We start from the raw sequence: 22,784 nt of genomic DNA on the forward strand, positions 1-22,784 counted from the left end.
AGTAGATATACATTTTCAAAGCAGAACACATTTGATTAGCACTTGGTCTATCCAATCCCTTTCTGCCTCCCCCCCCTGAGTACGTCCAATGACAGGCAAGAAAGTCTCCCAATTAGGGCTGGTGTCAGGTAGGTTAGTTATAGCTTTGCTACACTGTCTTCCCTTATCAGTAAAGAACCCAATTAGTTTCTCTTCCTCCTTATCAGTAGAAGCTATTACTTTTCCCTTCCTATCTAGAATTGCTTTCTTTCTTTGTGCTGCCTTGGGCTTTTTCATGACCCGTGTCTAACCTCAACTTCAACTCTTGGTAACCCCTTTTTTTTCTGTTGATTCTGCAGTTGTCTGCGTCTTGACCATTTCTTTAGCTATTTTCCCTTGATTCCCTATCTCTATCCTTTTGCCACCTTCTCTAGCCATCTACCACTTTCGCAACCCTTTTACACATTCTCAGCTTTTGGTGTTACATGTATATCTGTAACAAAATGTTATATTTTAGTGGGGATAGTTTTGAGTCATAAATGATTACTATGATTCCAGTTATTTCTCTACTTCAAAAGAATATTTTTCGAGTAGCTCTCTACGGTGGTCTATTCTTATCATTCATGGGAAGCATACCTTTAATTTTTTTTAAATCAGACATTCTGAGCTTAGTGAGGTTTTCTAGCTTTCTAATTGAAAATGACATTTCTGTGCATAGCTCAGTTCCTGGCACTTTGTACTACTCTACCTATAATTTTCCTTAGCGACTGGGGTGGATTACTTCGATTCCAAAATAATTGAACAGATTTTAGTCATGTGACAACAACAACGTATATTTATAAAGCACCTTTAAGATAATAAAATGTCCCTAGGTACTTCATAGGCGTGTTATCACAAAACAATTGACACCGAGCCATATAAGGAGATGTTAGGGCAGATGACCAAAAGCTTGGTTGAAGAGGTAGGTTTTAAGGAACATCTTAAAGGAGGAAAGAGAAGTAGAGAGACGGAAAAATTTAGGGAGGGAATTCCAGATCTTAGGGCCTAGGCAGCTGAAGGCACGACCGCCAGTGGTGGAGCATTTAAATTCGGGGATGTTCAAAGGGCCAGAATAGGCAGAACGCAGAGGTCTAGGAGAATTATGTTGCTGGAGGTGATTAGAGATCAGGAGAGGCGAGGCCATGGAGGCCCATGTCGGGCACAGGGATGAGCGGGACTTGATGTGAGTTAGCACATGACCAGGCATGGAATAGCCATGCTTTGGGTACTGAGCCTTGTCCACTTGAATTGATGCTGCTCATGGTGCCTGCTCATCAGGTGGTACTGATTTATGTCTAATCTGAAAGGATGCACAATAAGTGGTCCATGGCATATAGTTAATATATTGGTTCCCCCCTCAAGTGATAATTTTTAAAAAATATAACTTTTTCCATTGTGTTTGATTAAAAATACACATTAGGAAAAAATTCACATCAATATGCTTAATGTTGCATGATGTTCAGTTTATTCCATCAAGTTGCTCCCACCAGTGGCATGTAACCATTAATGCTTCATCCTCGTCTAATACTCTTCCAGATGGTGTCCTAGACACAAACCATGTTTGGAAGGACAAAATCTTTAACTGCACTAATGGGTGTTTTCACAGTTCAAGTGGACACAGTTGAACTTTCTTGACTTCGTTAGTTGGATCCATTCTGTGATCTACTTTCTATTTCCAGTATAAACAACATAAACTTTGCAATTGTGCATTGGCTGAAATAATAAATGACACTACATAGTTTAAGCTTAGTCCAACTCTGTTCTAGTCTGCATTCGAGTCATCAGGCCTTTGATACTTGGCTACTGCAAGTATGCTGCTGTGTACATATTTAACAACACAGTAGCATACTGTGTAACCTTGCAGGAGGCATTGTTATTTAGGCTTGACATCAATTACTGCAATAATTTAGTCCGACCTTCTTTACAAAGGGCATTGGGATGATCAAAGGTGCATGTCTATAAGCAAAGTAAGCATTAACTGGAGTCGGAACAGGAGCTGATGAAATTGCCAGTTGTCAAGTCAATGACAGGCCTGGAATTTTGATCATTTTTTTTTGTGAAAATGCTGCTATTTTGCATGTGAGCTTAAGCAAGCAAACGATCATATATGTGCAAACAGTACCAGTAGGGAATTATGTTTATAAAATTCATTTTCTAATTTGACTGGTAAACTGCTACAAGTCTGGCTTGATAGAAATGGTTCCTGCATTTTGAGTGTATGTTTAGATTGCTGTTCAACTTGTAAAATAGAAGATCCACTTCGGAAACTTGAATTTACATAGCTTCTTTATCATGTCTTCAGGGCGTCCCAGAGCACTTCACATCCATTGAATTATCTTGCGGTTGTAGGCAAATAAGGCAGCAAATTTGTGCACAGCAAGATCCCACAGGGAGCAACTGAGACGAGTAGATAAACTGTTTGTTGGTGATAGGGTATTGGGCCGCCTTCCTGGATAATTGCCTCCTCCGGCTTAAGTGTGCTTTCTTATGAGGCTCCAATTTCACTTTGGGGAATTAGGCATGCTCATTTCAGCTATATTATTATCCCAGAACTACGTTTCTGTTTGAAATAAGAGGGTCAAGGGAGGAAATGAATACCGAGCGTAAGAAGAACTAGTGATGTTTTGTTTCCAGGTGATTTCCTTGAACAATTCAAAACTTGTTGCTGATTTTTCGGCCTCTGGTGTCCTCCCGCTCCCCAACTTAAACTGCAGCTTTATCACCAACTGTTCACGATTTATTTAAGGGCCTCAAACTCCTGATCAACATTTTCCCCCAAAAAGTGCACAGTAAAACACGAGAATCTATCAGAAAACAGTATGGAAATGTATTGCAAAAAATAGTGTGACGACTAGTATAAGAAGCTATTTCCTTTAAATTTTGAGTTGGCCTTTACAGAAAAATCTTGCCCGTTACTTGTAGTTAACGTTTCAGGTCGATGACCCTTTGTCAGAACCTGAAACGTTAACTTTGTTTCTCTCTCCACAAATGCTGCCTGACCCGCTGAGATTTACAGCATTTTCTGTTTTTATTTCAGATTCCAGCATCTGCAGCATTTTGCTTTTGTGTCGCTTATTATTGGCACAGACTTAGGAGCAAAGTATCGATTATCGCCTCAGCTGGGGTCTGATATGTGGTGAGGGTGGACCAAAAGAGAATGCAAGCTTATATAGCTGCCTAATGCCATAACTGCGAACCTTCTAATGAAGTTAAAATGTTTTTGTATCTGTTTCATTAGAAACAGGAGCATACATGGTTAATGGCACCACTAAACCGTACAGAAAGTTTGTAAGTGTCACTGTGGAATGGACAAATAGTTTGGGTTTGGTTGTGATGGCCCTAATAATCTGCCAGCATTACCTGGTCTCATTCATGTGTCTAGATTTCATGTGTCTAATGGAAGGTTACCTGTGCCCATGGAACTGTGCTCTAGCATGTCCACACCTTTAGGAGAGGGGTGGAAGGGGAAAACTGCAGTATTGCCGCTCCATGGCACAGTGCAGCACAGGATTTTGAAGCAGATGGATGACTACACTAAACTGTACTCTTGAGCAAACACAAATTCATAGATTCCCATCTGTTTTGTCAATAGTGAGGTCTGACCTCTTTAGGACGAGTTGTAAACCAAGCTCACCTCTGCCTCTTCAGATGGAAGTTTATAAATCCTGTGGCACTATTTGAAGAACCACTATTTGTATTCCCTCAGTTTCTGGTGCCAACTTGGCTCAGTGGTCGCGCTGTCTCCTCAGAGTCAGAAGGTCATGGTTCAAGCGCTGCACCAGGGACTTTAACACATAATCTAGGCTGACATTTCAGTTCAGCACTGAGAAGTGATCAACATGTGGAATGGACTTCATGATAGAGTGGTGGAAACAAAAACCCTGGAATCAGTGAAGAAACAATTAGATGGTGCAACTTGGGTCTTTGTAGATGAGTGAACAAAGATGGGACAAGCAGTGTCTACAATTGTTGTAATTGTGAATATCCAGATTTAATAGTTTAACAGTGTTATGCCATATTGCATGAAGAATGGGCAATTTAAAGCATGTGTTAATTTGTTTCATGCTAATGCCTTAAAAAAAAATTAATGAATGGCCTGAGCCATACCCAATAATGTGCAAGTGCAATCATGTTTACGGATCACAGTATGCATGGTTTAACTTTGAAATAAAAATTCTATTTTTATTCTGGATCCTGAGGGCATAAACCAAGCTGATATTTATTGAGGCTCTAAGGAAAGGATCCACTTAATACTGGTCATTAATTTCAGCCATTAGTTTATGGAAACCATGCTACTCTAAAGCGAAGTATTTCCTAATATGGAGAATCTTCGATGCTGCACAGTGGGTTAATCTGCTCATGTGAAAGCTGATGGTGCCGTATTGGACAGTGTGTTACAGTGTGAATCAGAGACTTGGGAGTCACCTGCTAACGTGAAATGTAGTTTATTTGAATAAACTTTTTTGGCATTTTCTTTTAGTTACCCAACCTCACTTTCTGTGGTGGCTATTTGTTAAGCCTGTGTATGCATATTTGCAGCATTTATATAATATAGAAACATAGAAAATAGGTGCAGGAGCAGGCCATTCGGCCCCTCGAGCCTGCACCACCATTCAATAAGATCATGGCTGATCATTCCCTCAGTACCCCTTTCCTGCTTTATCTCCATACCCCTTGATCCCTTTAGCCGCAAGGGCCATATCTAACTCCCTCTTGAATATATTCAATGAACTGGCATCAACAACTCTGCGGTCGGGAATTCCACAAGTTAACAACTCTCTGAGTGAAGAAGTTTCTCCTCATCTCAGTCCTAAATGGCTTACCTCTTATCCTTAGATTATGTCCCCTGGTTCTGAACTACCCCAACATCGGGAACATTCTTTCCGCATCTAACCTGTCCAGTCCCGTCAGAATCTTGTAAGTTTCTATGAAATTCCCTCTCATCCTTCTAAACTCCAGTGTATAAAGACCCAGTTGATCTAGTCTCTCCTCATATGTCAGTCCTGCCATCCCGGGAATCAGTCTGGTGAACCTTCGCTGCACTCCCTCAATAGCAAGAACGTCCTTCCTCAGATTAGGAGACCAAATTGAACACACTATTCCAGGTGAGGCCTCACCAAGTCCCTGTACAACTGCAGTAAGACCTCCCTGCTCCTATACTCAAATCCTCTAGCTATGAAGGCCAACATACCATTTGCCTTCTTCACCACCTGCTGTATCTTCATGCCAACTTTCAATGACTGATGAACCATGACACCCAGGTCTCGTTGCACCTCCTCCTTTCCTAATCTGCCACCATTCAGATAATAATCTGCCTTCGTGGATAACCTCACATTTATCCATATTACATTGCATTTGCCATGCATTTGCCCACACACCTAACCTGTCCAAGTCACCCTGCAGCCTTTTAGCGTCCTCCTCTCAGCTCACACTGCCACCCAGTTTAGTGTTATCTGCAAACTTGGCGATATTGTACTCAATTCCTTCATCTAAATCATTAATGTATATTGTAAAGAGCTGGTCCCAGCACTGAGCCCTGCGGCACCCCACTAGTCACTGACTGCCATTCTGAAAAGGACCCGTTAATCCCGACTCTCTGCTTCCTGTTTGCCAACCAGTTCTCTATCCAAGTCAGTACATTACCCCCAATACCATGTGCTTTGATTTTGCACACCAATCTCTTGTGTGGGCCCTTGTCAAAAGCCTTTTGAAAGTCCAAATACACCACATCCACTGGTTCTCCCTTGTCCACTCTACTAGTTACATTCTCAAAAAATTCCAGAAGATTTGTCAAGCATGATTTTATTTTCATAAATCTATGCTGACTTGGACCGATCCTGTCACTGCTTTCCAAATGCGCTGCTATTTCATCTTTAATAATTGATTCCAACATTTTCCCCACTACTGATGTCAGGCTAACCGGTCTATAATTACCCGTTTTCTCTCTTCCCTCCTTTTTAAACAGTGGTGTTACATTAGCTACCCTCCAGTCCATAGGGACTGATCCAGAGTCGATAGACTGTTGGAAAATGATCACCAATGCATCCACTATTTCTATGGCCACTTCCTTAAGTACTCTGGGATGCAGACTATCGGGCCCCGGGGATTTATCAGGCTTCAATCCCATCAATTTCCCTAACATAATTTCCCGCTTTATAAGGATATCCTTCAGTTCCTCCTTCTCACTAGACCCTCTGTCCCCTAGTATTTCCGGAAGGTTATTTGTGTCTTCCTTTGTGAAAACAGAACCAAAGTATTTGTTTAACTGGTCCGTCATTTCTTTGTTCCCCATTATAAATTCAACTGAATTTGACTGCAAGGGACCTACGTTTGTCTTCACTAATCTTTTTCTCTTCACATATCTATAGAAGCTTTTGCAGTCAGTTTTTATGTTCCCAGCAAGCTTCCTCTCGTAGTCTATTTTCCCCCTCCTAATTAAACCCTTTGTCGTCCTCTGCTATATTACAAAATTCTCCCAGTCCTCAGGTTTGCTGCTTTTTCTGAACAATTTATATGCCTCTTCCTTGGATTTAACACTATCCTTAATTGCCATGGGACTGAGAGCTGACGTTCAGAACCTTGCTACTGTATAAGTGCAGTTAATTAAAAAATCTGTTTAGATGTCCACCCACAGTCGCTTGTTTTTCTTGGTGCACTTCCCAAATATATTTTTTTCACACGTCTATTGAAATAACTGTGTAAATATATGAAGCATGTATAAATGTAAGATGTAATTGTGAAAGAAATACAATGGAGCCCTGAGTGGGTACACAGTTGATATTTGCAAGAACTTCTTGTCTGAGTTGGAGATTGTTTTAGCCTGGGTAGCAGTTGGCCTCCAGTCCCTTGCTTAGTTATCCATTATGCATAGAAACATAGAAATTTACAGCGCAGAAGGAGGCCATTTCAGTCCAGAGTGTCCGCGCCGGCCGGCAAAGAGCCGCAAGGTCAGCGGCCCTGAAGGTTACATATAAACCTATGAACAATGGCAGAAAGGCAAAGAGCACCCAGTCCGCCTCACCACAACTGCGACAACCCTTACACTGTTTGAGTAAGTGGTGGGAGGCTTGTCTAGAGCAGGGATTCTCAACCTTTTTGCTTCTGAGGCCCCCCTCACGTGTTATAAAAGTTCTACAGACCCCCTGTAACACAGCACATGTTTTTTTCCGTATAAAAATTAGTTATAAAGGTACAATTAAACATCTATTTATTATTTTTGTTTTGCTTGCAATTTAGACTACTATCTGCCAATCTTTCCCCTTGGGCTGAGATTCTCTCTTGTCTCCATACTCCAACTGACCAGAGACTTCTCCAATAATTATTCTTCCAATTTGCAAGTTCTTTGTACCTTACGCAAGCATTTTTTAGAAATACATATTCTGTATAAATAAGACACTGGACACAATTCTCATTCCCAATGATATGGCAGACAGTAACACAATTGCAACTTTCCCACTCTTGTAAATTCACTCCTAGAATTACAAAATCATAACCTACCTATGCATTCATCATCATAGAATCATAGAAATTTACAGCACAGAAGGAGTCCATTTGGCCTATCGTGTTCATGCCAGCCAACAAAGTGCTATCCAGCCTAATCCCACTTTCCAGTTCTTGGTCCATAGGTTATGGCACTACAAGTGCATATCCAAGTACTTTGTAAATGCTATGAGGGTTTCTGTCTCTATCACTCTTTAAAGCAGAGTTCCAGGCCCCCACCACCCTCTGGGTGAGAGATTATTAGGTTTAATGCAATTCAGTTGCACAGCTAGCCTTATCTCAACCAGCGTTTTTTCACTCAAATGGTACATACATACACTTACTCCAAAGACATATAAACACTTTTTCAAACGTTGGCCTTTCGTGCACTGGCAGCAGCCATCCACCACAGGCTTGGCCCGTGCCAGCTGCAGCTTTACAAGCAACATAAAATTTTAAAAATTACAAACAAGCACAAGATTTGTTAAGTGCAGCTGAGTTATTAATAATGCACCATCAAGGGGTTGGATTGGGATTAGGAAATTTGTTTTTATTATATAATAGTTACATATAAAATTAATTTACCAGGTTCCAGTCCACATTACTACAAAGCTCTGGGTGCAGAATGGGAATTTATCCCACAAACTTAACAGTTTTCGCCAAGTTTCCTCCAACTTCTGGATCTGGTTCTCCAGGAACAACGTCGCAATCACACATGCCACAACCGCTGGAAGCTGCGATTTGGGCGGCGTGATGATTCTTCGAAGCCCCCTGAAATGATCAAGACATAACGGAAGTGGGGAAAAAAAAGAACATTGAAGAGCATAAAAGGGTGGGTGGAAGTGAAATCATACGCAGGAGGTGGAACTAAGGAGAAATCAGAAGTGCAAAGAAAACGATGCACAGAATTTTGCCAACTGATTTGAGGCACGTAATCTTGTCACTGGGGAAACAAGATGAAGCTTTCAGTCACTGCCTCTCTCTCTGGCACTGATTCTCAGTGCTGTTCAGGCAAAGACTCAGCGTCTTATCTCCTTGTCCTAACCCCCCTCCCTCCCTCCCACTGGGGTATCCCTCCGTGGGCTGTGTCCTAACACCAACCGTTTCCCACGTTACAACAGTGACTACATTCCACAAGTACTTTATTGGCTGTCAAGCGCTTTGAGACATCCGGTGGTCGTGAAAGGCGCTATAGAAATGTAAGTCTGTCTTGCACAGACTGACTTGCTTTTTCTTTATCTCGATATCTCTCTCTCTCACTCTCTCTTCCCGCTCCCCCTGCGCTTCAACCAAAACCTGTGGGAACACAGAGAGACCCCCAGCTCTGATTCACCCTCATTGGATGGAATCCCTTGATTGACAAGGCATCTCGGCCGCTGCTTGTCCCGACTCTGATTATGGTTGGTGTATTATCACGTCAATTTTTTTTCTTCTACACATTTTTGGCGGACCCCTGTCCTAATTTGACGTTCACACTTGCACTACTGGCAAGGATTGCTGGTTTTTGATCAGAAGTAGGAGCCCGGAACTAATTTCTCTTCCTTAAACCCATGTTGTTTTCCTTTGTTGCCCCCCCTCTTTTGCAGGCCTGTATGTGAAGTTAACTTGAACCTCGGACCTTTCTGGTCTTTGGGAAAACCTCTCCTAAGTTTCCGAATTCAAAAAAAAGTCTGCTAGACTGAGCCATGTAGAAACATAGAAAATAGGTGCAGGAGTAGGCCATTCGGCCCTTCGAGCCTGCACCGCCATTCAATGAGTTCATGGCTGACCATGCAACTTCAGTACCCCATTCCTGCTTTCTCGCCATACCCCTTGATCCCCCTAGTAGTAAGGACTACATCTAACTCCTTTTTGAATATATTTAGTGAATTGGCCTCAACAACTTTCTGTGGCAGAGAATTCCACAGGCTCACCACTCTCTGGGTGAAGAAGTTTCTCCTCATCTCGGTATTTAGTAATGGACATTAGGAATGTGTTTGTGATTGACAGAATGGGCCAGTGATTGCATCAAATTAAACCACTCAGCGACTGTGCTTTCACACTCAGGAAACCGTGTTCTTTTGTCATGTTTTTGTTTCTAATGGAACTCCGAAAATCAGAGTGGGGCTTTTACAGGAACAATTACTCCTGACTGATTAACATTTAAAACAAACATTGAAGTTGTTTCTTGCTCCAAGCCACTGAAAATGTATGATCTACGGGGATGTAAATTGTCATGAGAGGAATCTAATATTCCACATTCCTGCATCTTAACTGCTCTTCTGTATACCGTAGCTGATGGGTCACTGCTTTAAAGCTAGGCCAGCATTAAGCAAACATTGCATAAATTGTCACCTAAAGGTATATATTTACACATGAGCTGCAGCATTTACTGAAGGGGATCCACTCCGGTATGATAAAGTTGGTTTGTAAACAGGGATGCTTGTGAGTCATCTGAATACAGATTGCACTCAAATTTGTTGCAAAATTTCCAACAGCTGGGAATTTATTTTCAAATCCAAACTGCAAATACTGGGCTGTCTTCTGTCGTTCAGCCTCAGAAGTGCACAATATTTCCGAGACGTCCCCAAAATGTCAAAGTGCCATTTATGTAAGCAGGCTTCAAACTGATAAAGTCAATAAACATCCAGTATGGAAGCGTCATTGTAAGTTGACATTCCAAACCACAAGCAGGCTCCAGAGTGTATTAACTCTAGTGTTAACTAAAGTGTAAATGTAACCTAGTTTCTCTTGTTCTACTGTGAGCCGTGGCTCTGCTGCAGCTAGTAGGGTATTCCTACCATTTCAGCCGTGTTGATACCTGGCGGTGCTCTTTGTCATGGACCTCCGTCAATTTTGGAGGAACAAGGCAAATTTTAGGTTGTAGTTGGCAAAGGATAATGTGCCTTTAGTGAGAAGGAGTTGTACCTTTCCCCACCCTCATCCAAAGCCAAATGTTTCTTTCATTAAAATGAGGGAATCATGCTGACCTTCAAATGTGTGTCGAACAAATAGGCAAAAAAAGAGTTGATTTAACTTCACATGTTGTGAAAATGAAGTGGAGGCAAGGATCTGAAGGCCAGTTTGTGATGATATTAATATGTATATATCAAAACTGGAATTGGTTATTAGATTTTTCTAGTTAGTACTGGTGTTATAGTTATCACAGGAATGTACATTTTTGCTATCCAGTAACTTCCCACTCTACTGTTGGGGAAGTCCAGAACCAGGGGTCACAGACTAAGGATAAGGGGTAAGCCATATAGGACCGTGATGAGGAGAAACTTCTTCACCCAGAAAGTTGTGAACCTGTGGAATTCTCTACCACAGAAAGTTGTTGAGTCCAGTTCGTTGGACATATTCAAAAGGGAGTTAGATGTGGCCCTTACGGCTAAAAGGATCAGGGGGTATGGAGAGAAGGCTGGGGTGGGGTACTGAGGTTGAATGATCAGCCATGATATTGAATGGCGGTGCAGGCTCGAAGGGCCAAATGGCCTGCTCTTGCACCTATTTTCTATGTTTCTATGTTAACTGTGATGATATAGAAAAGTATTTTTCTAAAGGAGCATGGGGCTCTATCAGAGGTGGAACTTTAGAATATTAACATAAGAAATAGGAGCAGGAATCGGCCATTTGGTCCCTCGAGCCTGCTCCGCCATTAAACAAGATCATGGCTAATTTGATCTTGGCCTCAATTCCACTTCCCTGCCTGCTCCCCATAACCTTTGACTCGCTTATTGTTCAAAAACCTGTCTATCTCCACCTTAAATATATTCAAAGATTCAGTCTCCACAGCTCTCGGGTGGAGAATTCCGAAGATTCACGACCCTCTGAGAGAAGACATTTTTCCTCATCTCCGTTTTAAATGGGCGACTACTTATTCTGAAACTATGCCCCCTAGTTCTAGATTCCCCCACGAGGGGACAATAATGTGATGTGGGCAATACAGTTTATGATGTTGGAGTATTTATAGAGTGAATGTTGAGTGATCAACTAACTGAGGACATGTCTGGGCTTCAAGAAGGGCTCCGATATCTGTAATTGAACATACAAATGTGTTTTCACAGTGGACATTGGACACATTCCATAAGTTAAATAGGCTGAGTCCTCTATTCCACTATAAGGTAGAACTTGGGGCTTTCCCCAGCGTACTGGCTTTAATGTGTCGCTGAACCATACGGATCAAGTAAAATCTGTCTGGTTTCCCACTCAGTTGGTGTCCAGCGAGCTTGTGTGTAGACATTGGGTGAGCACAGGATTGGGCTTAACTGTAATGTCCCCACAGACAAATAGTTTGCAAATACTGCTGTCCAGGTGCATGCATAAAGAATGACCATTAGGGCAAGTTACTGGAAAGCACTAGTAACTGTGGAACTGCATCTCAGCAAGAGTCGATACCTGCTGGTAGGAATTGGAAGGGAGAGGAAACCAGAATTAAAGGTTATTTAAAAAAAATCAAACTATCGAGCTTTGTTGCATCTTTTGTCAGCCTTTCGTTTCAGTATAGATGGAATTGTGATGCAGGTTAGGGATGTAATTATTTCAAACATTAGATTATTAAATATTGCTTGAGTGGTTATTTATGTAAGAATTTGATGTGCGTGCTTTTGACACCGTGGTTTTTAAATTGTTTTGAGGACGAGAGGAGTTTTTTTTAGGAACATGAATTCTCCACTGAGCCCTATAAACTTGACCCTTTTTGACATATCAATTTAATTTTTCCCTTCTCTGAATGCATCTAATTGCCTCCAGAGCTAATTTATATAGTTCTATTATATGCACCACCCATGGCTAAAGGGGCTGATGGGTGATGTGGTGGTAGGTCTTTTCTGGTGTGGCTATCGCTAGCTTGATGGAATGTTCATAAACGGTCCTTTATGGTTTGATGTTCTTCTCTTCCCAACCTTTGGGTGAAGTATCTGGCCTCCAGCTAAATGCTGCCACATTAACATGACCCCTCATGTTAGGAACCCCTCATGGGTCATACTGCCCATCTCTTATTTTAGCTGGATCACACACAAACTGTAGCCAAGAAGGTGAGCAACCTAGTCCCATGCCATCACTTGCATGAGTCCTGAGCTGCCTGCTAAGCGATGTATTGCATCTAGTTCTGGTCACCACACTGTAGGAAGGATGTGAAGGTCCTTGAGAAGGTGCAGAGTTGATTTGCCAGAATGGTTCCAGGGTTGAGGGATTTTAGCTACAAGGTTAGGTTGGAGAAGCTGGTGTTGTTCTCCTTGGAGTAAAGGAGGTTGTGGGGAGATTTAATAGAGGTGTACAAGTTTATGGCGGGTTTGGATAAGGCAGACAGAAAGGCTGTTTCCATTAGTTGATGGTACAAAGACGACAGGACACACATTTAAGGTTTTGGTAAGAAGCGGGCGCGGTGGGGTGGGGAGGGGAAAGAACTTTTTAACGCAATGAGTGATGATGACCTGGAACTCGCTGCTTACGAAGGTGGTGGAAGCAGAGACGCTAAATGGTTTCAAAAGAAAATTGGATAGGCACTTGAGGGAAATAAACGGGGATGGAGCGGGGGAATGGAACTGACTGGATTGCTCTACAGATAGCTGGCATGGACTCGATGGGCCGAATGGCCTCCTGTGCCGTAATGACTCTCTGTGCAAGACTGACTGGCAAAACTACTTATAGCTTCTTTCTTCCTTCCTACAGAATGTTTAAGATTGGGATTTGGCAGACTGCAGTCATGCACCCAAGTCTACAGTACAATCTCAAAGTAAAGGAATGATTCTACTTCAAACCAAACAAACCTTTAACTTTTGTGTTTTAAACAAGAGTCAGAGCAGTAACTTTATTTTGTTTTAATCAATTTTTGTGACCTGTATTGTCTGTAGTAAATGAGCTGGTCTACTGTCAATGTTATTTGGTTTGTTAGGTCTTTAAAAGCACCAGTTCCACATTACCAACAGTAAGGGAAATTGGGTGCTTTGAAGTCTGAAATAAATTAAAAAGTCACTATTTTGTGCTAGTGTTATTTATGGAACCTTTCCTTAAGTTAATGTCAGGAATAATTGGCTACTTTGGCGATATTTGGGTATGAATCATTGACTCATGCCTGCTTGTGTAAGTGCTGTCCGTGCGATTTGACTAACGTATCTAGTGGAGACGTGATATTATCACACCACCTCTACTTGCAACTGTGGACAATGCCCAGAGGTATAATTATTACAAACCTATCGAGAGAATTTTGATCTAAAATGGCATGCTAGTGTTAAGTAATGTGAGGTAATGAATTAAGAATGCCACATAGGAAGGGTTGGCACAATATCAAAACTTATTGGTTTAAATGCATTTAAGTACACAATTGACAATGCTAGTTAGGACATCTGATTCCTGAGGGATGAGTAGAAAGACGCTTCAGCCCTAATTCAACTCGGATCAGGTATTCTTTCCCAGTTGAAAATTCTCAATGGAATATTAATTCACCTGCATATAAGCAATTTTTTTCCTTGAGTAATACAGTTCACTTTGGTTCCCTTGCTGAACGAGCTCTTGTGATAAACTGAAACTGCATTGTTGAACTTTTATAGGGTGTGCAAACAAACCAGTACCAGCACCTCTGAAGATCTGTCCCAAGAGAGAAATGTCCAGGAAAGACTGAGTCACTTGGCATCCACTGGTAGATTGGTATGTATGATATAACTATTTAGCTCAAGTATCTGTGGACTCAAAGTATGAAATGTCTAATTTCCCAGTACACCATATTTTAAGCTTGCCCTTTTTCTACAAATCCTTTTATAAGGCACACCCGGCTATATGGCAGAAACGTATGTAGATTTAGAACATTCAGTATATTATAGTTTTTTAAAAAAAAAGTGCTGGGATTTGAGCGTGGCTGGCATTTATTGCCCATCCTTAGTTTCCCTCAAGAAGGTGATGATGGGTTGTTGTCATCTTGAACCGCTGCAGTTTGTATGGTGAAGGTGCTCCCACAGTGCTCTTATGTAGGGGGTTTGATCCAGTGGCAATGAAGAAACGGCGATCTATGTTGGGATGGTGTTTGACTTGGAGGTGATGGGGTGCTTTTAGAATGACCTGTTGATAAAGGGTTTCTGCCTGTCTCCATTATGGTGTCTGTTGTGTGATAGAATAGCCCACACTGTACCCATCTACTATGGTTAAAAATTGATGATGTTCAATTCATAAACACAATAAGTTGAGTTAAAATTTCACACAATGAAACTTCACAATAAAATAGTTGAAGCAAGTTGGCCTTGGCTGATGGAATCTTTAACTTCGGTCTCTTGGTAACACGGAATGACAATCACCATCACCTTCTCGCGGGCAATTAGGGATGGGCAATAAATGCTGACCTTGGCAGCGATGCCCACAGGCCATGAACAAATAAAAAAAACTAAAGGATGTTACTGAACAATTCAAAGTAAATTGCTCCGATAGCAATAATAACACTTGCATAACTGTCTGAGTTATAAATATAAATTTGTCCAAACTCAGTACTTTAAAAATACAGTAATCCACTGCTGCTCTTGAATTGCATTTTTCCAAGATGCTGTCTATTAAACCAGTTTTCTTCCCAGCGCAATCTATTTTGAGAACATTTCATTCTTTCAGTAGTTAGTCAATTTTCAGTTTGTGTACCAGCACTGCTGACCCCTGTTCTTTGACTCGGTATTCCATGCTGTAATTGATTACAGAAACCTTAGGGAGTGGCAGGGGAAAGAGATGCGATTAAAGTTCCTTTCTACCAATGCTTCCAGTTGTGGTTCAGCGCTAGCTTTTTTAACTGTTTCAATTCATATGGATCATCTGGTTTCGGTCTGTGTCTCTGTCCTGAGGCTTTTTTTTTTCCTGAATGATTTCATAATGCAGCTGTGTTAATGCCCAAACTGGTCTGGTGGGGGCTGTAAACTTCAGCTCGATTTAACTGATGAGATTGCATTAATTTTTAAGGAGATACAAGCGGAACTCCTGCAACATTGCTTGTGGACTGAAGCTTAGCGTAAGGCCCATGCTTTCTTATGCCTCTAAATACGTCGACTATGTCCTGGAGTTCAGCCTCTGTATGTGCACAGACGCAGGCGTCGTCCGTGTACTGTCACCAGCCTGTCCACAGCACTGCCCCCCCAGTCATCAAGATCCACAGCGCGGTCCTGGACACCGTGAGCCACTTCCCATATCTCGGGAGCCTCCAATCAACAAGAGCAGGCATCGACGACGAGTTCCAACACCACCACCAGTGCAGCCTTCAGCTGTCTGAGGAACAAAGTGTTTGAAAACCAGGCCCTCAAAACTGCCACCAAGCTCATGGTCTACAGGGCTGTAGTAATACCTGCCCTCCTGTATGGCGCAGAGACATGGACTATGTACAGTAGATACCTCAAGTTGCTGGAGAAATATCATCAACGATGTCTCCGCAAGATCCTACAAATCCCCTGGGAGGACAGGCACACCAACATCAGCGTCCTCATTCAGGCTAATATCCCCAGCATTGAAGCATTGACCACACTTGATCAGCTCCACTGGGCAGGCCACATAGTTCACATGCCAGACACGAGACTCCCAAAGCAAGTGCTCTACTCAGAGCTCCTTCAAGGCAAACGAGCCAAAGGTGGGCAGCGGAAACACTACAAGGACACCCTCAAAGCTTCTCTGATAAAGTGCGATACCTGAGAGTCCCTGTCCCAAGACCGCCCTAAGTGGAGGAAGTGCATCCGAGAGGGCGCTGAGCACCTCGAGTCTCAACGCCGAGAGCATGCAGAAATCAAGTGCAGGCAGCGGAAAGAGCATGCAGCAAACCAGTCCCACCCACCCCTTCCCTCAACGACTATCTGTCCCACCTGTGACAGAGTCTGTGGCTCTCGTATTGGACTGTTCAGCCACCAAAGAACTCACTTCAGGAGTGGAAGCAAATCTTCCTCGATTCCGAGGGACTGCCTATGATGATGGACTGAAGCGGAGGTTGGGCTGTGTGTTGTCGGATCCAAGTGAGCAGCAGTGAATCTATATGGTGAATTGGGCCAGAAACAGGAAGGAAAAGTTGCAGAATTGGGTAGGAGTAGGGAAGCTGATACGGGATCAAACATGGCTCCTATTGTTCCATAATTGCTGATCTGATTTGGTTCATATGAGCCACATGGTATTATCAGTTCAAAAGCAAAATACTGCAGATGCTGGAAATCTAAAATAAAAACTGAAAATGCTGGAATCAGTCATCAGGTCTGGCAGTGTCCGTGGTGAGAGTAAAACAGAGTTAACGTTTCAGGTTGATGACCTTTCACCAGACCTTTCATTATTCGTATCATCAGTTACCTGTGACCAGGGCGATTGAAAGCGGCGCAAGTGCAACTCTCCAGTTGACTTTTTCCCTGCCGTCCCACACCCTCCAACTGAGAGTGGAAACTCCGAGTGGATTTTGAATCTTTGTCCCCGCACTCAGGGTACTTTGTGTTGCTGCTTCGGTATATTGCAGTGTCTACAGTGCCCTCGATATACCTGCATACAGTATGCCCTCAGTACACAATGATGTTAATTATATTAAACAGACTATTTCTCGGCTGATAAAGAAAGAAAAAGAAAGACTTGGATTTATAAAGCGTCTTTCATGACCACCGGATGTCTCAGAGCACTTTACAGCCAATGAAGTACTTTTGGAGTATAGTCACTGTTGTAATGTGGGAAATGCGGCAGCCAATTTGCGCACAGCAAGCTCCCACAAACAGCAATGTGATAATGACCAGATAGTCTGTTTTTTTGTTATGTTGATTGAGTGTTAAATATTAGCCAGGACACCGGGGGTAACTCCCCTAATCTTTTTCAAAATAGTGTCATGGGATCTTTTATGTCCACCTGAGAGAGCAGACTCAGTTTAACTCGGTTTAACATCTCATCCGAAAGACCGCACTTCCGACAGTGCAGCACTCCCCCAGCACTGCATTGGGAGTGTCAGCCTAGAGTGTCAACCTAGAATACTACAATTGTGTACTATATTTTTTAAATGTGTTTTTAACCTAGCTGTCTTTCTTTCTCGGGTTTCTCATGCAGCCTGAACCATGGCCACAAATGGTACAAATTCTGGTTCCGCAAGCAACCATGCAACAAAATCACAACTTGGAATAAAAGGTGGGTTTTGAAGAGCATTAATTTATTCATTGCCATTTTTTTGTATTTGTTTTCCTCCCTTTTTTGCTTGAGGATGCACCAGCTGTGACAAGGCAACCTGTGACAGGCCTCTGCCATTGTCACGTAGCCAGCTGATTTCCACTCCGCCTCGCCGTGGCTAGTTTCTGACTGCCGCTCACTCTTTCCCCACAGATATGTGGCCACAATTAGGGTCTCTGGTTGTGAGGCAGTGTCGGCTTTTAAACAAGATTAATTGCTTGTCAACAGGAGCCTATACCCTGTTCTCCTATTTGAATGACCAATATTGCTAAGAACAGTCACTAATTGCAAGCAGATAAGTTATATTTATACAGGAGGCAAAATATTCCTTTTATTGCTATGCCTTTGGCTTGCTATGCAGTCTTGCTTTCGAGAGTCATGCTTTCTAGAGTCATGTTGAGACTTTCTGACAATCTTGACAGATATGGGGTTATTATACAGTATAATGATCTCTTCTGGCAATTTGCCCTTAACTGTAGTCAACCTATTGAGCCTGTAATTTCCTGGTTCTGACTTTTTGCTCTTTTAAGTATTGGCAACATACGGGCCTCTCTCCAGTCTACCCTGGACTCCAGCGAGCTATTAAATAAATGAGCATGGGACTCGCTTACTTTATTAAAATGCTGCTATTTATTGTCCTGTCTGCTGTCATCTGTTCTAGCAGGCCATAGTTTTTAAATAAAGACACTCACTGTTGGGCTTTTATTAAGATAGTTTTTAATGTATGCCTCCAGGTCAATGGAAATGATATTCTTAAAAAAGGCTTGCATTTCTACAGCGCCTTTCACAACCTCAGGATGTCCCAAAGCACTTTGCAGCAAATGAAGTACTTTTGAAGTGTAGTCACTGTTGTAATGTAGGAAATGCGGCAGCCAATTTGCACACAGTAAGCTCCCACAAACAGCAATGTGATGATGACCAGATAATCTGTTTTTTAAAAAAATAATAGCACTTGAGGGATAAATGTTGAGTAGAACTCCCCTGCACTTCTTCACAATAGTGCCATATACATTTACCCGAGAGAGCAGACGGGGCCTCGGTTTAACGCTTCGTCTGAATGATGCCACCTCAGTAATGAGGATGTTACAGTTGTTGCTATTACTTAAATTGGTGTGCGTGCGCGTTAGTATGTAGGCCCAGAAGAGGCGAGGGCACATGGGCAGCACGGGCTAGCCCACACTGCGATATGTGTGCGCACTGGGTCCGTGCAGCAGAGCAGGTCTCCAGTTGTCTTGGTTAATCCTTGCCACTGGACCAAGACCCAGCTCTGTCAAGCCCGTGTGGTGGCTGGTGTGCAATGGCCACCACATATTAAAAAAAATCCACGCACAGGCATCTTCCATCCTTCAGGATGTAGTTCAGGGCCTGGAATATTAGGTTCTTCATTGAAGCACCGGTGAACTCATCCCTTTTTGGTGTGGAAGCAAATCATCCTCGATTCGAGGGACAACCTATGATGATGATATGATTACTTAAATGGCTTTGTTGATTTCTGGATTCTTTTACCTCAATCTGGTTCAGCTAAATTTCTGAAACGAATACCGTTTGTGCTTTAAACAAAGCAAGCTTTTATTTAAAAAGCAAATCCCGATCGGGGACTTTATCAGACAGAAGGAATGCAAGTCTGTTCGAACGCACCCACTTCCTACAGACAAAGTGATGTTACATTGTAAAGGGACGATGGTTATACATTTTTGGCAAAAGATAACAAGATAGGGCCAGAGTGACATCCTAGTTCAGCCTATCCTCTTAGATCCCTCTTTCCCTTTGTCCACTCATAAGCCGACCTAAGTATGGTCTGATTTTAAACAAAGACCTTCTGTTAATGTTTCAGGTTAATAACATGATTTAATAAGACCTTGAGGTTTTTCTGCAAGCTGTGGGTTTTGTTTCAATATGTGTTAGTGTTGTAACATTTTGCAGTCTCGAGTCTGAGATGTCATGGCTATTACTCCATGAATTCTTTGTTAGCTTATACTGTCCCGATACAATTCCCACGTTCTCAACTTCAATGTCTCTATACATTTTTAAACATTCACAGCTTTGGGACCTGCGTTGGGGCTTCATGGGCAGGAATGAGTAGCTTCCTTCTATTCATTCCTGCCCACATCAGAAATTTAAAGAGTGAAAACATATCCAGCCATGCTGTAGGGCAGTACTCTTATCAAAGGTGACATCTGCACCATCGATGTGAAACACTCTGGTTATTTACAACTTGCTGCACCCTGACATTGCTACCTGATAATCATTTCCATACCCTTATTCTCCAATGTGGTTATTTTCATGGGAGGTTGTTTTGCTGGTATAAGAACATAAGAAATAGGAGCAGGAGAAGGCCATACAGCACCTCGAGCCTGCTCCGCCATTTAATACGATCATGGCTGATCTGATCATGGACTCGGGTCCACTTCCCCGCCCGCTCCCCATAACCCCTTATTCCCTTATCGTTTAAGAAACTGTCTATTTCTGTCTTAAATTTATTCAATGTCCCAGCTGAAATGGCAGACGTTGGCCAGAGCTCCTCTTCCAGTTGGTATGTGATTCTGTTCCGATTATTAATCTTTTTTCTTTAGTTGATTCCATGTCGGTTTACGGAGTGACAATCCACAATTGGCAAATTATATTTAAAAACATGTCATTGTAAAATTGTTCATTATATTCTAATTCAGTTCAGTCCCACTCTTTTTTTTATATAACGATTTTAAGTTTGTCTTTCTATATTTTTTAGTCATTTGTGCAAAGCTGAAAGAAAATAAGAAGAACTGGTTTGGGCCCAGTCCCTATGTGGAAGTGGCAGTCGATGGGCAGTCGAAGAAAACGGAGAAGGTTACCAACACGCACAACCCCAAGTGGAAACAGCACGTCACCGTGTATGTGGGGAAGTCGGGCACTTTTTCTGCTGTCACTCAGAATTTAACTGGTAGAAATAGAATGAATATAGCTGATGCCTCTCGGATTTTTGTGTTGAGAACGGCAGAGCAAAAATAAAAATGTGGTCATTTTATCACCGTATTTTATTCTTTTTGAACACAACCAAAAGTATATTGACCTCATCAGCAAGATGATCACAAAGGGAGATACTGGTACTTTTGTTCACCTGAGAATAGGAGAAACATTAGTGAATATTGGAATTTTATATAAATATTAATATACATATATTTAAATATATTTATACATTTATATATATATTCCATATGTGTACATTTCCAATATTCCCTATTGTTTTTCCTCATCTGAAAGCAGTAACTTATTGGGGAACAGGCCACAGTGATACCAGCAGCTCTCACTACTGGCTATTCTTGGTGAGAGTTTAGACGGGCTGTTTGACCATGGGTAATATCGTACCTGAGCTGCCACCTCCTCCTACCTACTGCTGCATACACTTTTTTGCTTGGTTACTGAAATGTTTCACATCCTGTTCTTGGGATGTGGGCAGTGCCGATATTTATTGCCTGTCCCTAGTTGCCCTGAATAAAAACTGTTTTGCAACCGACTTAAAAGGGCATGGAGTCAACCACATTGTGCAGACTGCTGCTGCATGTAAGCCAGACAAGATATAGGTAGCGGTTTTCTTCGCCCGAGGAAGTTGGTGAACCAGTTCGATTTCTAATACAATCCAGCACCTCTTGTTACATTTTTTTCTGGTGCTAGTCTACAAATGGACAGATTTAATGAATTAACTTTCACAACTTGTCATGGTAGGATTTTAACTCACTATCTCTGGGCTACTTCCAGTGCCATAACTACTACACACCTCTACCCAGTATCAGGATTAGCAACCTGGCTGATTTTTTGTTGTTGAAAAGTTCCCTTTCTGAGGCTGTGGTCCTGAACCGTGCCTCTATTACCACATGCTGAGGTCAACACAGAGTAGGTTTCAAATCGAGCATATTTCTTCAGTGTAGCTTAGTTGCACACTATGAATCTTTGAGGGGGTGTAAGGAGAGATTTTTTAAAAATGACAAATTAAGTTTTTTCTCATCTGGCCCCCCCCCCCCCCAATTTTCTCTCCTCCTTTCCCATCTCTTCTGAAGATATTGGTTTCTTGCTGGAGTACAGTTCCATGGATATCCTTTGTTACACTGCCCTAATGACCATTCTCATTGTGTGAGCCTAGCCATCACTGCCTGTCGCTCTACAGCTTTGTGTAAACCAGGTGCACAGTTGGTCAGATTTAACACAATGGAAAGTGGTTGAGTGCCACAAAGCAAAGAGAGAGACTCATTCAAGTCTAGCTCTGCTCAGTTCTAGATTAGGTTACCAATCAGGGAAGGACCAAGCAAAGGCTGTGGAGTTTCCCAGTGGAACGAAAGGGAGAGATGCAGAGTGTGGTTTCCCCTTCATTCCTTACTAGGAGAGGATTGCAAATTAGTCATATTTTCACGTTAAGTTGAGGGACCCAAAAGAATTGGTGAAGGCAGAAGGTTTTGTTAAAACTTGTTTTGTTCACTACCTTTTTTTCATTCACACAGGATTGTAACACCATTCAGCTTGATCACTTTCAGAGTCTGGAGCCATCAGACACTGAAGTCAGATGTCCTGCTCGGATGTGCCACTCTGGATGTCTGTGAGACGTTAAAGTCTAATAATATGAGATGTGAGTTTGTTGTGCTCTTCAGCGCTGTAACGTAAATGAGAGAGCTCTGATACCGCTCGCTGCACAGAGTACCTCCTTGCCGTTTTCTCCCTCGTGCCGCTAGCAGCACAGACTGCTGCTGATGCCGCGTCCTTTGCTGGTTGAAGGATCAGCCCAGCTGTAACACACTAACAGGGCATTATTTGGAGACACTGGAGAAAGGAGCACAATCAAGAAACACTTGTCACAATTTTAAACTGTACGGGGACAAGATTGTGTTTGTGTGCCTATTCATATAGCGCTCTGGGATCAATTCCAAGATGTAAACAAGATGGATTTCAGAGCATCAGAAGCCAAGATAAATGAAAATAGAAGCTTTTTTTTTAAATAGAAAGGTGCCATTATCAATGAGAATGGACTGACTCATTTTTTTAGTGGCTGGTTGCATTTTATCTCCCCTCTAACATTCCCAGTGATTGTAACTGCACTTGTCGTGCTGTATCCTTACTTTAAAAGATTATTCTTCTGAGCGCAAAGTTTTTGCAGTGTGTCTTGAAATGTAATTTATTTTAATGCATAATTTCTCTTCACC

At 42.1% G+C, this 22,784-nt stretch overlaps 1 protein-coding gene across 1 annotated transcript in view; it reads left to right on the forward strand.

Annotated features, from left to right (window-relative positions):
* LOC139277597 (E3 ubiquitin-protein ligase Itchy-like) overlaps positions 1-22,784 on the forward strand; it is a 112,971-nt gene that overhangs the window by 26,122 nt on the left and 64,065 nt on the right. The window contains exons 2-5 of the mRNA XM_070896274.1: positions 14,028-14,124; positions 17,500-17,577; positions 20,345-20,486; positions 22,089-22,213. Of these exons, the coding sequence (XP_070752375.1) occupies positions 17,508-17,577; positions 20,345-20,486; positions 22,089-22,213 (337 nt within the window). The 5' untranslated portion in view covers positions 14,028-14,124; positions 17,500-17,507. The remainder of the gene's footprint in view (positions 1-14,027; positions 14,125-17,499; positions 17,578-20,344; positions 20,487-22,088; positions 22,214-22,784) is intronic.

This window comes from Pristiophorus japonicus, chromosome 12 (genome assembly GCF_044704955.1).
Source record: "Pristiophorus japonicus isolate sPriJap1 chromosome 12, sPriJap1.hap1, whole genome shotgun sequence".
Taxonomy (NCBI): domain Eukaryota; kingdom Metazoa; phylum Chordata; class Chondrichthyes; family Pristiophoridae; genus Pristiophorus; species Pristiophorus japonicus.